Below are 17,206 nucleotides of genomic sequence, written 5' to 3' on the forward strand. Positions count from 1 at the left end.
CTATATGCTTCTGTTTCTTTATGTGTTTGTGATACTGTTTATTTGTAGTATGGTTACAGTATCTTTTTGTGTTGGAATGTTTTTCAGAGTGTAAGTAGATATGTAATGGTTGCAACTCCATTGTATTGGTTTACATTTGTGAGTGTGATGCATGTGAGGGAAACCCATGTGTAGCACAAGCTGCACTTGATAGATGTGAGTAATTTAAGGGGTTTTGTACATTTATTACATGTGTATAGACATGGGTAAATTTCAATGTCTCCAGATAGAAAGAGGTGTAGGTGGGTGGGTCAAGCACCAGAATCCTGACCTCCTCCTGTGAAAAACAGAAATGAAAGAGTTGAGGATAGGACAGAGGGAAATTAGGGTGATGGAGTGATGGGGTGGGTATACAGTAGGAAAGTGTGATGGGCTGCAGGGTGTAGGTCATGTTGGAGGTTCCTTTCATGTTTGTGACTCCTTGGCAAAATTGTTGTGGCAAAAATGTTGTGGGAGCTGGGGTGGGGGTGTCATGCTGGAGTGGCAGACCACAGTGCATCTATGTGTTTGATTCCAGGTCTGGCCATCATGGATCTCACTCAGGCTTTTCATAAACTGTTATGTTCCAACTTGCAAAGGCTGAAGATTTCTTATTCAAAGTGATATATAGTGCATTGTGAAGAGGATGTTACATGATTTTGACTGCAGTTTGTGAATTTGGTTGGGTTTAGGTTTGGGGAACCATGTAACAGATGGTGAACAGTGCATAAATATGCATTATGGACCATGACATTGTAACTTGGTATGTCCAAGGTACTGGCAGTTAAGATGGTGATGTAGGCATCAGTAGTATCTTATTACATCATTCCTACACATAGGTGAATTAGGCATTGGGGTTAGTCATTGTGAGGGTTATCTTTACACAGCTTATTTTTAGTTCAGTATACTTTTATTACTTTTTGGTTTGGGAGCTTTTAATTTTTTTTATTTTGGAGTACTCCTACAATTGTATAAAGATAACTACTCCCACACTGTTGTTGAATGTTGCATTTGGTTGTGTTTGGACTAGATCTTGATTCCAGTTTTACTATTAGGGATCTACTTCCTTGGAGTTACAGTTGGTGGAGTTTTCCGAAAGAAATGAGTTTCTGTTAACTTTAAAGGGGTATTGTGCTGTTAGAGACAGTCCACTGGTGGTATTTAGAACCAAGAATTTTGTGTAATCAGTCAGGGTCCACTTCATCTTGATATTAGGCAAAATTGGACCTGGTATACCAAGGCAAGTCTGGAAATCCAATTTCACTTAATGGGATTACAGTGATAGTAAATGGCTCTGGCTCTGTTATTTGGTTTTGTTTGTGGCAGTGACCATTTCCCACATGGGGGTGGGAGGCTTCATATTTCTGTTCATGGGGAGATCTCATGGAGTGAGGTGGGATACAACAGAGAAACTTTGGATTTGGAAAGGATGCTGTTCCCTCCTTGTTCTATTCTCTTATAGTAGTTTTTGCCATGGTTGAAGGTGACATTGCTTGATGCAGCTCCCCAGCCTGGTGAGAGTAGAGACCTTTTCCAGCCTCCTCCCCATGTTGGATGAGCAGAGTAGATCTTAAAAAAGACTGCTCAGTTGTGCAGGGTACTACCAATCAGTATTGTGCCACAAGTACATGGTGACCATTGGGTCTCCAATGCCTGACATGTGAAGTATGACAATGAGCTGCCTGAGATGACCATCTCCTGTTCAATTATCATACACCATCATTTGAGGACTGAATTTGTAATAGGAAAGTCTGGGGAAATCCTGGCCCCCTGGCCTCCCTACATTTACTGTAATAAAATGTGGTTTAATTTAGCAAACATCATGGGAAAAGGGAGGCCTGGAAAAAAAGGTGTGAGAGAGAGAATGAGAATCCTATTAAGAATCTTTGTGATGAAAGTTCTCACCTTCTCACCTATCTCCTGGTAGGCCGTTAGGCCTGTTGGTGACCAGCCTCCTCAAGTTCTCTCAGCCAAGGAACATCTCCCATGCACGGAAGTCGTCGAGTGATATTCCCCGCTTTCTGAGGGCTTCGTCAACATTTTGGTCCCATCTCTTCCTCAATCTTCCCTGGGGACATCTTGTGTTGGGCACCCAGTGATACCACCTACTTAGTGTCCTATGTTCCTCCATCCTTTTCATATGTCCATACCACTACAACTGGGTCCTTTCAATGTAATTGATTATGCTTTCCCCATCCAGCTCTCTCCTGATGGTCTCGTTTCTTAGTCTGTCCCTTCTTGTGACTCCATGTATCATACACAGGACTTGCATCTCCACTGCCTGCACTCAGGATGTCATTTTCGTCATCAATGTCCATGCCAGTATGTACTTGTCCTTCAACAGAGGGTACAAGAAGATGACATTTGCCATGTACTTCTGAATTCTGTCTAGTATTGCTCCTTCATGGGTTCCTTTGTCATCGTACATAACTCCCAATTATTTGTATGCTGTGGTCTGCTTCAAGGTGATTCCGTCAACTTCCACCTGAAGGGTTTTTTTTTGTCGGGAGACTACCATTACTTCCGTCTTCTGTAGATTGAGTTTAAGTCCATGGTCTTGCAGAACTTTGTTCCATAGTTTAACTGTTACCACAAGCGACTCCGAAGCAGCCTCTATGATTCCATCATCGTCCATGTAGGCGAACTTATCTGCCTCCCCCAGTCCCTTGGTGGGTTCCATATTCTCCACACTCTTGATGACATGGTCCATCAGAAGTATGATATTAAAAGTTAAAATACCCATTACAAAAGTATGTCCTATTCTTCTCTCAAATGGTTATGAAAAGTACCAAATTCATTTTTTTCTTTATTGTCTGTGTTAAGAAAACATCTCATACATTTTAATTTCTTTCTTTGAGACTGAGGGTGTTGTGTTCTGTAAGGCTTCCAGCAGGCACTCCTCTGAGAGTGTTATGGTCTCCCTGTCTATGTTTCCCATTTGGACAGCCAGAATACTTGCCTAGAAAATAAGAGATTACTATGATGAATCAAGGACAAACATATCTACATTAATCAGCCTTTTCACTATGACAATATCTCTTCAGCTGAATAAAACTGTCTGGCAACAACCATTATGAGATCTACATTACAATGCTGGAAAAACAAGTTCATGACAAACAATAGCTTCATTATCCATCAATCTGTTAATCTATTAAGTAGCTTAGTTAAGGTTAATCCACTAATTATGTTATTAAAATAATGGATGTTAACCATTACTCTACCAATTAAAAAATATAGTTAAATTAAAAATTAAATGAACTACAAGAGACACAACTCAATTAAGCTATCACTATTCCTCCTCTACTTCATTGAGTCCTTCCTTAAAGGTAGTTACTCATTCCCCTTCAAGGGGCACCTCACCATCTGCAAGAGGTACAAAGGTAGATGACCAAGCTGGTGAGTGCCTTGTTCATACAGACCTAGGAGAGCCCAACACTAATAGCAATTATACCAAAGTTGCAAAAAGACACCTGATAAATTTGTTTGACTCACTTCCTGGAAGTACATGGACTGGATCCATCACTAGATAGACTTGGGACAGAGACCTACTTCCTCTTGCCACATTTTGATGTTGCCTTACAAGGCTACTCCACCTCTATGTAACTGACAGAATATTTTTTCTTGAAGTGGCTCTTAATGTTGCTGCTGTACTTGTGGGACCTGATCTCATACTGCATAGGCAGGTAATCCTTGCATTAAACTAGAAATAGATCAAATGCAGGGCCTTCACAACCATTGACATAGTTCGTACTTGATCGTTAATTTTCCGAGTGCACTCTGAATGCTCTCTGATTTTTTGGTCCAATAAATAACAAAGAAGAAGAAGAAAAATAAGGCACCAAATTTCAACCCACACAGTGCTCAGTCACAAACACTTCATGCAAAACCCAAAAAACTCAATCAGAAACCCTCATTGCATTCAGCACTTTACACTTGGTCAGGATTCTCTTACGATGCTATTTTGGAAATAGTTTGTGCATGAATGTCAATGATCCAAGTGCACTTGAGAAAAAGGAGGGTCTACCTGATTTTGACAGATCATGGGAAATTCCTAACTGGTGACATCACATGAAGGGCATGGGTAACAGTCACAGTTCCGTCAGCAATCAATATATACAGTAATTTGGTTTTCAGTGGACAGGGTGCAGGGATGCCCCGTCATCTAGGAGGTGCTAAGATGGGAGGGAGGGTGGAGGGGTGTGGAGTGTTTTCGGGGATGGAATGGGTGGGAATGATTTTATGCCTTGTCCTTTTTGGCTACCTCCCTGGTAAGGGGGAAAAAGCCTTGGTATATGTATGTATGTATTTGGTTTTCAATATGTAATGTAACTTTCTAGTGGGGGAGTAATGTCAATATAGAGAATACCTAATTGGATGCTTTTACAAAGGAGAGACACTCCTTCAAGAAAGAGCAGTGGAACAAGGAGAAAAACATCCTACTTAACAAGATAAAACATGTTCATGATGATGTTAATGCAGTTAAAAGGAAAACTCTTATCCATTTTTTTCTCATTTCAGGTGGATTACATAATCAGTAGAATCACCGTGAAATGGTGGTCTGAAGATATTAGCTGAACACTAACTTTGCATAATTTAAGTCCAAAAGCCTATTGCTACTTATATAAAAAATATAACTTTCTACCTCCATCAGTTACTACATTATTGATGGTCATTAAAAATCAGTGTTGGGCCAGGAGTCTTGCACACAGTTCTACATCTACTAAAAGACACAACTGAGTCAATGGATGAACAAATGTGAATATGCATTAAGTCATTTGATGAATGTAGTGTTGCACAAGTTTGGTCCTAAGACAAAGGCACAGAAAATTCATTCAGGAGTGTACAGTACTTGTCAAAAGTATGCAGTGTCTACCCCTTGTGGCTGCATATTGATGACAAAAATAGGAAGGCAATTTTCTGAGGTGAAATTATGAGGTGAAATTATCTGGTAATCCCCTGTTTTATTGCTGGGCTAACAGAGTGGGACATGAGGGAGAACCCAGCCAATTATTCCTACACCACTGTATGAAGATCATTTACAGGTAACCCCTCTCTTTGGGACCTTGCCTTTTTTCATACTGGTTTTCTTCATTTCTCTAGGGGATGTATCATTTACATGGCTCCTTCCTCTGTTTATTATTATTTTTTTTTAATATTCTTTATATTTGCTAGAATTATTTTATCTTAAAATTCTCTATTATATAAATTTAAAATATTTGATAAGATGCCCTGCAATATATGGTAAATGATGATTGAGCAGTCACATTATACACAATTAAAAAAAAAAAAGGGCAGTTACAAAAGTATTGGAACCTACTACAAACTGCATGCAGAAAAGCAAATTGGTCACCAACTGCTATCTAAGCCTTTGATTATGTCCAAAACTCTACCCCATCAATAATAACATACATACATACATATACCAAAGGCTTTTTCCCCCTACATGGTGGGTAGTCAAAAAGAAAAAGGCATAGAAACCACTCCCACCCATTCCATTTCCTATATATCACTCCCCTCCTCCCTCCCTCTCATCTTGGCACCTCCTGGATGACAGGTCATCCCTGCATTCTGTCCACTGCCCTGGGTCAGAAGCAATGTCCCAAAACACAGTACATTCACAGCAAGGTCGCTTCATAAATTCGGCAACCCCCCCAAATTTATGAAGCGGCCTTGCTGTGGATGGATCAGTAATAACAATAATATTAATACATACATATACCAATGGCTTTTTTCCTCTTCCAAAGGAGGTAGGTAGCCAAAGTCAAAGGCACACTTACACCCCATTTCCATCCCCACATACCCCACTCCCATTCACCACCCCTCCCTTCCTCTTTTCTTGGCTCTTCCTGGATGACAAGTCATCCCTGCACATCACCCACTGCCCTGGGTCAGAAGCAACGTAGCATGACACAACACATCCACAACAAGGCCACTTCATTTAATCAGTGACCACACCCCCACTCTCCATTGCCTCATGCAGAAAAAGATAAGATAGGGAGAAACCCTTTGGGCTGTGTCAAAATATCATTCATACATGCTCCCTTACACCCCCATCCTTCACCCACTCCCTTCCATGCATCACAGCATCATCCACACACAACTGTTCTCCACTCAACCCTATTTTCTGTCTTCTCCCTTCCTTCCTCAACAGACATTCCCCTCTTTCTCAATGCCCCTTTTACCCCATCCATCTCATCTCATCCTTGGTTGCCCCCTCCTGTTCACCCCATCCACCACTGCCTTCCACACCTCTTTTACTAATCTTTTTCCACTCACTCTTTCCATGTGTCCAAACCATCCCAATACTCTTTCATCAACCCTATCTCCCACTCCTTTTCTACATCCGCTCTCCTCCTCACCTCCTCATTTCTCACTCTATCCAGCCTAGTAACCCTTACCATACTTCTCAGGCATTTCACCTCAAACACATTTAAACTATCCCTCTCTTCCCCTCTTATGTTCCATGTTTCTACCCCATACAGTGCTGCCGGCACAATGATGATAATAATAATAATAATAATAATAATAATAATAATAATAATAATAATGACAATGATAACATTGACAATGATAATAGTAATTCTACAACTGCATGAATGCAATGTAGGCATAAGTCCAAAGTTTCTTTTCAGATCTATGGGAATGCCTGAGAAGTTTTGCCAGCTGCCGTGGGGCCATGGATTTTCAATCAAAGAAATTCAGGCAACATTTAATACCAAACAAAAGCTATATAGAGAAAATTCCACACAACTATGAATAACATCACGACTCACCTGCAACACTAAATTCTCAAGCTCAGCCCCAGTGTACCCATCTGTATGCTGAGCCAGTGTGTCCAGGATACTATCATTTGGAAGATTCATTTTCTTGGTCTTTAACTGTGAACATTATAATATTATACATGAGTAAAATATAACTGAAACATAGATGGATTGTAACATGTTACATTTAGGTTAGGTCATAAGAATGTAAGATTGAAGGAGAATGCAAGAGACCATAAAGCCTACACTAAGCAGTTCCATGTCCATTACCACCTATCATTCCCATCCATGAAATTGTCAAAAAACACTTCTAAATATATATATATATATATATATATATATATATATATATATATATATATATATATTTAATGCTTACTACATGGTTACTAAGTCTATTTAATTTTATTGACCACTCTATTGGTAAACTAGTTCTTGCCTATTTCCTTCCTATATCTAAATTTGCTCAATTTAAATCCATTATTGAAGGTCCTGCCCCTTTTGTCTTAATAAGATGACTTTGCATCACCCTTGTTAAAGCCCTTGATCCACTTCAACACCTCTATTAGATCATCCAGCATTCTGCATCTTTCCAGTGTGTGTAAACTAAAGTGCCTAAGCCTGTCCTTGTTAGGTAAATTTCTGAACCTATGTATCATTTTGGTCATTCTCCTATGTACTAATTCTGTTCTGCCCCCTCTACAGCTTTTATATACTTAGAGTTTGCATTCTTTATTTCTGTATTTGAAAAATCTATAGTGAGGAAAATGCTGTATATTGCACAAAGGCTTAGTCCTTAAATATTGTTTATTCTGTTAAAACTGTCTGCATTTTTCATCTTCAAACACTGTCTGGAATGGTTAGCACATGAACTGATGTGTGGCAGGATGTCTTAAAATCACTGCTACAAGTTGGTGTCCTAAATTTTATTGATAAAAAAAAAATATATATATATATATATACATATATATATATATAATATATATATATATATATATATATATATATATATATATATATGTGTGTATCTCAAATCTCAAATAAATATCCTTTAATTTTTGCTTGCTTTAGATTAATAATGCATATATAAACCTTGCATAACTCAGGAGTTGGAGTTATACATCCATATAAAAATACATTAACACTACCATTTACTGCAATTATGCAAACAGTTAGGTAAATTCTTAAATCACAAACCTGTAAAATGTGATGGCGTGCAGTGAAGTCTGGTGGTGGAACATAGATATGATAGTCAAAACGACCTGGACGTAACAATGCAGCATCAATACGATCTGGTGCATTTGTAGCTGCGCATACCAAAACAGCATCCTGCAAATTTTCAAAAGTAGATCAATTTAGCAATGTCTAATAGTGTTACAATGTGCAAGGGATGCAAGGGTAATGTCTATGGAGCAGGAAAGGAGGGCAAGAGAAAGGTGTGAGTGGAGGGTGGTTGTAAATGCACGATAAGATGATGCAGCCCAAAGGGATTTCTTCTTGTCTTTCTCAATTTACTCGAGAGTGGACAAGGAGGGAGGGTCATCATGTAATGAATCAGTGAGGGTAAGCCAGCTTTGACTGTCAGACCCTGCTATGGTAATGTGTCTTGTTGCAGTGTTCCTGCCCTGGGCAGCAGGAGGGGACAGTGATAGCTCTTCATCCCCAAGGAGCTAATATTAATCAATTGTTACACCTGGTCTCTCTTGCAGAAGACCTGTGGCCTTCAGGAAATCAACAACAGCCTCTGAGTGGGATGATGAGTCACTTAGGATACATGTGTTGTTATCAATGGCTGGTTACTGTGGAGCATTGTAGTGTGAAGTGTCCTGTGTCTTCTGTGTGGTAGTTGCATCTATGGTAGTCTGAATCTGTGTTGGTATTGTCTTAATGACAGATGGTGTCCTGAGTGTAGGTATACCATTGTATTTACCTAATTGTAGTATACAGGAAAGGAGCAATGCTCATTGTGTCCCATCTCCTACTCTCTAATTTTGTCATACCTACTCTCGAATTTGTGTATAGTTCCAAATTAATTTATATCCTTGATTTCTAATTATCATATTTAGATTTGACTTCATGTATTGTTTGAGCTTGGGCTATATCACCTTCTACACTATTCCAAGTATTTATGTATCTATATGGAAAACTATATTTCATCACAAATTTATTCCCCTGAAGTCAAAATGGAAGAACAGTAATACTCCCAAATGGATAATGGACAGGCTGGAGAAGAAAGAGAAAAAAAAAAAAAAAAAAAAAAAAAAAAAAATTAGAATGAAAAGAGAGACTTTCTGCCAGAATAAAAAATGGGGAAACACACCTTAGATCCAAATATAGTGATATGGCAAGACTGGTTAAAAAGAACACCCACACAGAGAAATGTAACTACAAAATTAATATTGCCAGACAAGGAAGATCCAATCCAAAGGGCTTCTTTCATCTCTACAGATCAAAAAATAAGGAAAGGATAGGCCCAATTAAAAATTATGAAGATATCATGATAGAATCAGAGGAAAAAAACTAGTGATGTGTTTAACAAATATTTTCTCTCAGTTTTTACTAAGGAGAGGTTAGATAAGGTACCTGACTGTGATCCAATTTTTAGTGGGGATGAAGAAAGTAGACTATCTAATATCAGCATTAGTAAGACAGAAGTAGTCAAACAGATTGAAAGACTTAAAGCTACAAAATTCCGGTTTCCAGACGAAATTTTTTCAAGTGCTTAAAGGATGTAAATTTGAAATCTGTGACCAATTAACAGAAATATTTAATAAGTCAATACATATTGGTTTTGTGCCTATTGCTTGGGGGCAGGCAAATGTTCCTGTTTTCAAAAAGGGAGATAAATAGTCTATGTGCAACGGCCAATGAGTTTGACATTACTCATAGGTAAAATACTTGAATCAATAAGTAAATAGAATCAGAGATCATGGAATCCAGCAAAACTGAATAGTGGATTTCTTACATACATATACCAAAGACTTTTTCCCCCTTACATGGGGGGTAGCCAAAAAAAAAAAACAAAGGCATAGAAACCACTCCCACCCATTCCATCCCCTACATATTCCACTCCCCTCCACCCTCCCTCTCATCTTGGCACCTCCTGGATGACGGGTCATCCCTGCATCCTGTCCACTGCCCTGGGTCAGAAGCAGTGTCGCAAGACACAGCACATCCACAGCAAGGCCACTTCATTAATTTGGTGACCCCCCCTCCATCCTCTCATGCAGAAAAGGAGAAGACAGGGAGAAATCCCTTCAGGCTGCATCAAATTATTTCTCATACATACTTCCTCATCCCCCCACCCACTCCCCGTCACACATCACATCATCCACACACAACCCTTCTCCACTCACCCCATCTTCTGTCCTCTCCCGTCCTTCCTCAACAGACATTCCCCTCTTTTGTAATTTCTTACAGGAATAAATAAAAATCAACCAGTCTTTGATTTCTTGGACCAATTGACAGAAAGGATAAATTTGCTTTAAAGATGAGAGAACACTCATGGAGTCCGTCAAAATTACATAACTATTGTTATAAGATTTATGACAAAAAATAAATAGTAAGGCATTTAAATTTACATGTAATTCTGCTGTAAAACTTGAAGCAACTAAACGCAACCTCTTCTTAATAATGGTAGAGTCTGAGACCACAGCATAACCCATACCATCTGAAGACTTGGATCTATCGGTAACCTTTGCACATTTCCTACTTAAAACATAACTACTCTTTTTCTACTCCTACCTCCCCTCTACTTTTCATCTCCTCCCACATTGCTCTCAATTTCTCCAGATATTCTTTCTCCTTTTCCAATTCATTCAATATGTTAACTCAGCATCTCTCCACCTCCCACTTTTTTCCTCCTCTTCCACTTTTCTTCCACTCTCATTTTCCTTTCTACAAAAAGAATGATTTGACTCTCCCACTCTCTCCTCTGAAAATATGAATATATAGAACTCTTCCTACCCTTTATTTGGACACCACTAGATGGTCCATTAATGCCCAATCAATGACCCTTCCATCCACTACCTTTTCCCATGTATACTTATAATTGGCTCTCTTCTTAAACACTGTCTGCTATCACCAGCTCCCTTTCTAAACACATCTCCAACATCATCTCTCCATTAAGATTCTTACCTGGCACTCCAAATCTCCTTACTACTCCATCTACTGGCTCATCTCCCACTTTAGCATCAAGATCCACAGCACCAATACATTTACATTGCTCCCAAAACTCTCTAAACACCAATTTGACACTATCCAAAAAGCTTCCCTTTCCTCTTCACTTTTCTCATTACCAGGTCCATGTGCACTCACAAAGCCCACATCTCCCATCCCAGTTACCCCTTCACCCACATTAACCTTGAAGACACTTTCCTCTACTCTATGTACTTTCTCATCTCATCACTAACCACCAGAGCCACTCCTTCCCTCCCTTTCCTCCTAATCACTCCCAGCACTCCCCACTAGTTCTTTTCAACTTATTTTCACTTAATGCTAACACATCCCTCTACTTTTTCATAAACTGTCAATCTCTTCTTTTTTACTCTAATCTGTGCCACAATCATGCATATTTAATGACCCAAATTTTAATGTTCTGATTGGATTCTCCTAAGATCCCTAGTCCCATCACTCCATTCTACTTTGTCACCTTTTATGACTTGCATGGAAATCAAGGCGACAGAACTCTTTTCTCACCCTACCACAGGGGATAAGAAGAGGTACAGTCACAAAAGTGGTACCAAGTTTCAAGAGAATAGCATCAAAGAGGGACAGTTGTTGTAGAAAAATAGTAACATTCCTCTATGAGTGGTGATTTTACTCTCACATAGACAAATGATGTGTAGCTCCAGTCAATAGAGGCGCCCCAAAACTCTCCCTAAAGCATTAGCTTCATGTTACCATTCAAACACAACTGCATGATGCCATCCAGTTAGTATCTCAACATGGATATGAAAAAAAAAAAAAAAAAAGAGAGAGAGAGAGAAATATGTGCTGGTATACTTACATGCCTGTAATCACTGTACTGGTTTTTAAACAATGCAGCTCCTTGCAAGCTGACTGAATTCACATCTGCCCCATCCATGGCCTGTAGTAACTCATTGAGTAGACTGACATGTACCCCACCACTGGTACTATCACGAACACCGAACAAACCATCTGCAAGGAAAAGGAAGTATCTTAGTACTTTGTCGCCAACAACTGGTGCTTTTATCCTTGGGAACAATTTTGCACCAAAGAGGAGAATGATCTGGTAAAGAAAATATCTAAGGAAGGTATCAAATCAGAGGTATTTCTCAACATCTTCTCTTTTTCTGCAGGAGGGGACAGAGAGAGGGGGGGGGGTCGCCAATCAAATGAAGCCGCCTTGGCTGTGGATGTGTTGTGTCTTGCTGCAATGCTTCTGACCCAGGGCAGTGGGCAAGATGCAGGAATGACCTGTCATCCAGGAGGAGCCAAGAAGAGAGTGAGGGAAGGAGGGGTGGTGAATGGGAGTGAAGTATGTGGGGATATGGGTGGGAGTGGATTTATGTTTTTGACTTTGGCTACCTCCCTTGTAAAGGGGAAAAAGCCCTTGGTATGTATCAAATCAGAAGGATTGTGATATGATATGGTTTAATGTCACACACTCGCCCCCTATCAGGAGGCTAGGATGGTACCCCTCACAGAGGGCTTTGTAGTGTGGAATTTAATGAACCATGCCCTTGGTTCAACTTCGCCGGTGACAGGATTCGAACCGCCCTCACCTCGACCTTTGCTGCAAGTAATGACACCCTAACCTGCTCAGCCAGTGAGCTTCCTAAATGAGAAGAATTGTACAAGTTAAAAATTATCAGCATTCTTTTTCGACTGAATATTTGTTTCCAATCTAAAAGAATGTTGCAGGACTGATCTGTAGGGATTTCTTTCAGTCCCTAAAATATTGACAGAATGAAACATGCACAGTCAATAACCCATAAAAGGAACAGGGCATTGTACACAAAGTTATCCCCTTGTGGGATGACTGCATAAATCTAACCCCTTCATTACGGGCCAAAATCTCGCAGGCAGCATTAGCTGCCAGACGTGCGATGTTGTGTCATAATACTCGCATTGTAAAAAAAAAGTTACTACTGTATTGCTCGTTCTCTTTCACCCATGAATTTTGATAACCATAGAAAATATGATGAAGCCAGTTTACAGAGTATGGGGGTCATGCAGGTACAACTACAATATATATAATCAAGACGCCGACATTGGCATCCTCGCGTACCCACTTGCTTCTCATGACGCCTACGTAGGCGTCATCATATCAAAGGGGTTAATGAGAAGGTGCCAAGGTAAGTGGGAGGGAGGAGGGTGGAGGGGAGTGGAATATATAGGAAATGGAATGGGTGGGAGTGGTTTCTATGCCTTTTTCTTTTTGGCTACCCCCCCCCCCCGTGTAGGGGGAAAAAGCCTTTGGTATATGTATGTATGTAATACATATCAGACTCTAGTGACACCTATATGAACCAGCTATAGAGCATTCTTTTATGACTGAAGACTACCTTTCACTTTAATCTTCCAATGTACCACCTTTCTGCTTCTGTCCTTAACCCCTTCGATACCATGACGCCTACATAGGAGTCATGAGGAGCAAGTGGGTATGCAAGGATGCCGATGTCGGCATCTTGATTATATTTATTGTAGTTGTACCTGCGTGACTCCCATACTCTGTAAACTGGCTTCATCATATTTTCTATGGTTATCAAAATTCACGGGTGAAAGAGAGAACAAGCAATACAGCGGTGACTTTATTTTTTATAATGCGAGTATTATGACGCAACATCGCACGTCTGGCAGCTAATGCTGCCCGTGAGATTTTGGCCCGGAGTGAAGGGGTTAAATCTCTATCATTTCTATGACTACCTCATCCTTAGCACCCTGAGGTAGACAAGAATACTTCCCACTCTGACTGCATGTTATAAAAGGGAATTAAATGGGGTGTAGCATGGGACCAGGTAAGCCCTCTTTTTTTTTTCTTTCACATAAAATTTCTGCAAAATAAGTATGCTTTAACTCAACCATCTCCTTATAAGTGGGTTTAAGTCCATTATGTATCTATTCCCTGTCTGCGGTATTGGATGCATGATATTGTGGGGTTAAAAGCGGCTTCATTAAATCGGCAACCCCTCCCTCTCCATCCCCTCATGCAGAAAAGGAGAAGATGGAGAGAAATCCCTTTGAGCTGCATCAAATTTTTCTCATACATACTCCCTCACCCCACATCCCCCCACCCATTCCACCTCATGCATCACAACATCATCCATGTACAACCATTCTCCATTCACCCGTCTTCTGTCCTCTCCCATCCTTCCTCAACAGACATTCCCCTCTTCCCTAAAGCCCCTTTCACCCCATCCATTCATCTCATCCTAGGTCGCCCCCTCATGTTTACTCCCTCCACATCTGCCTTCCATACCTCTTTTACTAGTCTTTCTTCATTCATTCTTTCCATGTGTCCAAACCATCCTAATACTCTTTCATCCACCCCATCTCCCAACTCCCTTACCACCCCTGTTCTCCTCCTCACCTCCTCATTTCTCACTCTATCCAGCCTAATAACCCCCATCATACTTCTCAGACACCTTATCTCAAACACAATCAAACTACTTCTCTCTTCCTCTCTTATATTCTATGTTTCTGCCCCATACAATGCTGTTGGCACAATCACGCCTTCATACAATCTCCTCTTAGTCTCCATTCCCAAATGTCTATTCCTCATTACACTTTTTAATCCACCAAGGCTTTTACTCGCTTCTCTCAATCTACATTCTACCTCCACCTCCAGTCCTTCTTTTCCTGTCATATTCGCACCCAAGTATCTAAAACTATCCACTTCCTCCAGTCACTCTCCCTTAATGCTCACTTCCAGTCTCTCCATTTCTATTCCTGACACATGCTCTACTACTCTCGTAAAAACTCTTGACAGCTCCTAGAAGCTTTCCTCCTATACCATATATCTGCAAAACCTCCCACAGTGCCTTCCTGTCTACCCTGTCATAAACCTTTTCCAGATCCATAAAAGCCCAAAAAACATCCTTACCTTTTCCTATAGCTTTCTCACACATCTGTCTTACCACAAAAATCTGATCTACGCAACCTCTACCTGTCCTAAATCCACACTGTTCCTCATCAATTATTCCCTCTGTTCCTCTCCTAATCCTCTCAATCAAGATCCTCCCATAAGCCTTCCCAACTACACTTAACAAGCTAATCCCTCAGAAACTACTACTCCCACTTTTCCCCTTTTCCCTTGTAAAGTGGAACTATACAGGCACTCCTACAGTCCTCCGGCACTCCACCCTCTCTCCAGCAAACATTAAATAACCTCACCAGCCAGTCCATCATCACTGTACCTCCTTTTTTTTTAGACATTCTGCATGAAATCCATCCAGACTAGGTGCCTTACCTGCTTTCATCATCTTAACAACTGCCTTCACTTCATCTTTCCTTATTTCTCCTTCATTTTCCTTACTCATCACGGTCATTTTCTTAGCACTTCCCACTGCAACTATCTTTCCCTCCCTATCCTTCTTCACATTTAGCAACTCCCTAAAATACCCTGCCCATCTTCCCCTTACTGCCTTCTCTTCCATTATCATCTCTCCATCTGCACCTTTTACCTATTCTTCTCTATTTGATTCGCCTCCTCTTCCTCTCTTAATTTCTTTCCAAAACATCTTTTTATTACTTTCAAAATTTTCTATCATACTCTTACCCCATTTTGCATCTGCTCTCCTCTTTGCCTCCTTTACCTTGTGCTTTACTTCTCTTTTCTTTGTACCTCTCATACGACTCCCTCATCCTATTTTGTAACCAATCTGTGAAAGCTTGCTTCTTCTCTTCTACAACCTTCTTTGTTTCCTCATCCCACCATTCACTACCCTTCCTTCTATTTCCTCCCGCCCTTCTTGTTCCACACACCATCTTTGCACACTTTGTGACTCCCTCCTTGAACCATCCCCATTCCTCCTCCACTCCTAGTTCTACTCTATCCTTCACTCCCTCCCACTCCTCTCTCAGCTTCTTGTACTCCTCCTTTTCTGAAACATTGGGCTGCCTCTCATCACTATCAGGCATTTCCTAACCACTCCATATATTGGTTCATCCCCTACTCTAGCATTAAGATCTTCCAATACCTCTAAATTGACAAATTTCCCCAAACCCTTTGTGCACTCATTTAAATCCATCTAACAAGCCTCCCTTTCCTCTACACTCTTCTCACCACCGGGCCCATATGCTCTTACAAAGACCCACATCTCCTTTCCCAGTTTCACCTTTATCCACACTAACCTTGAAGAAACCTCCTTCCACTCCACTACACGCTTACCTATCACTTCACTTACTAGTATAGCCACTCCATGTGTCCCTTTTCCTCTCTTCACTCCTGACACCCTCCCAGCTACATTACCAAATTCAAACTTGCCCCTCCCCTTGAACTTAATTTTACTCAACACATCCATCTTCTCACAAACATACTGCCTATCTCTTCCCTTTTACTCTCATCTGTACCACATGCATACACATTAAAAGACCCTATTTTATTTTATTTTATCTTTTTTTTTTTTCAAGGAATGTCCCCTTTGGGGCTACAGAGAGTAGGAGAAGGCTCTGCATGTATGTATGTTGACACTTTTCTTTGGGCAGGTACCCATGAGTCTGAGCTTCATATGATAAGCTGAGTCAAGTATTTCTTGTTGGTAGCATGGAGTCAAAAGCCTTAAAGTATGTTGGTTTAAATGTTATTTCCAATGCTGCTGATGACAGCATGATGCTCAACCAGGTACAATATTATCTTTAAAACTAGTGGTGCTCAGTAGTCATCATGCAGCAGTGAAGATAGGAGAGTTGTCAGAAAAAGAGAAGAAATATTGGACAGGTCAACTGGACTGCTACCCAAACAAGACCAGACATTCCATTTGATGTATGTGAGTTGATCATGAATAGCAATGAGGCTACAGTACTAGACTTATATATAAATATATATATATATATATATATATATACATACATACATTATAAACCAATGGCTTTTTCCCCCTTACCAGGAAGACAGGTAAGTCAAAAGGCATTTGCATCAAATTACACAAAATTACCTACCAATTTCATCTAGAAATATGACTGAAGGCTGTGCTAGACGAGCAGCATGAAACAGTGCTGCTATGCGCTTTTCTGTCTCTCCAACATAGGGTGAAAGGAGTTGGGAAGCATTGGCACTAAGGAACGTGCAGGAATGCTGGGATGCAAGTGAGCCAATTAAGCGAGTTTTGCCACATCCTCTTGGTCCATACAGTAGAATTCCTGGTGTCAATGACAAGGAGGAATAATATCATAAAAATAAAAAATAATAATTCAAAAAACTTCTTACAAAAATATATATTTCACCACTATATAGATAGGCA

The 17,206-nt window shown here is 40.2% G+C and overlaps 1 protein-coding gene across 3 annotated transcripts in view; it reads right to left on the minus strand.

Annotated features, from left to right (window-relative positions):
* Positions 1–2,822: 2,822 nt before the first annotated feature.
* Positions 2,823–17,206, minus strand: part of LOC143020897 (ATPase family gene 2 protein homolog B-like) — a 32,915-nt gene continuing 18,531 nt past the window's right edge. For 2 of the 3 annotated variants that reach the window (XM_076177783.1, XM_076177784.1), the window contains exons 7-11: positions 16,905–17,105; positions 11,788–11,939; positions 7,977–8,108; positions 6,792–6,896; positions 2,823–2,977 (exon numbers count right to left, since the gene is read on the minus strand). In XM_076177783.1, coding sequence (XP_076033898.1) covers positions 2,837–2,977; positions 6,792–6,896; positions 7,977–8,108; positions 11,788–11,939; positions 16,905–17,105 — 731 coding nt within the window. In that variant the 3' untranslated portion in view covers positions 2,823–2,836. Of the gene's footprint in view, positions 2,978–3,510; positions 3,719–6,791; positions 6,897–7,976; positions 8,109–11,787; positions 11,940–16,904; positions 17,106–17,206 lie in introns of all 3 variants that reach the window. The other variant, XR_012965953.1, reaches the window with a different exon arrangement.

Source organism: Oratosquilla oratoria, chromosome 41, assembly GCF_046742065.1.
Source record: "Oratosquilla oratoria isolate Oo_2021 chromosome 41, ASM4674206v1, whole genome shotgun sequence".
Taxonomy (NCBI): domain Eukaryota; kingdom Metazoa; phylum Arthropoda; class Malacostraca; order Stomatopoda; family Squillidae; genus Oratosquilla; species Oratosquilla oratoria.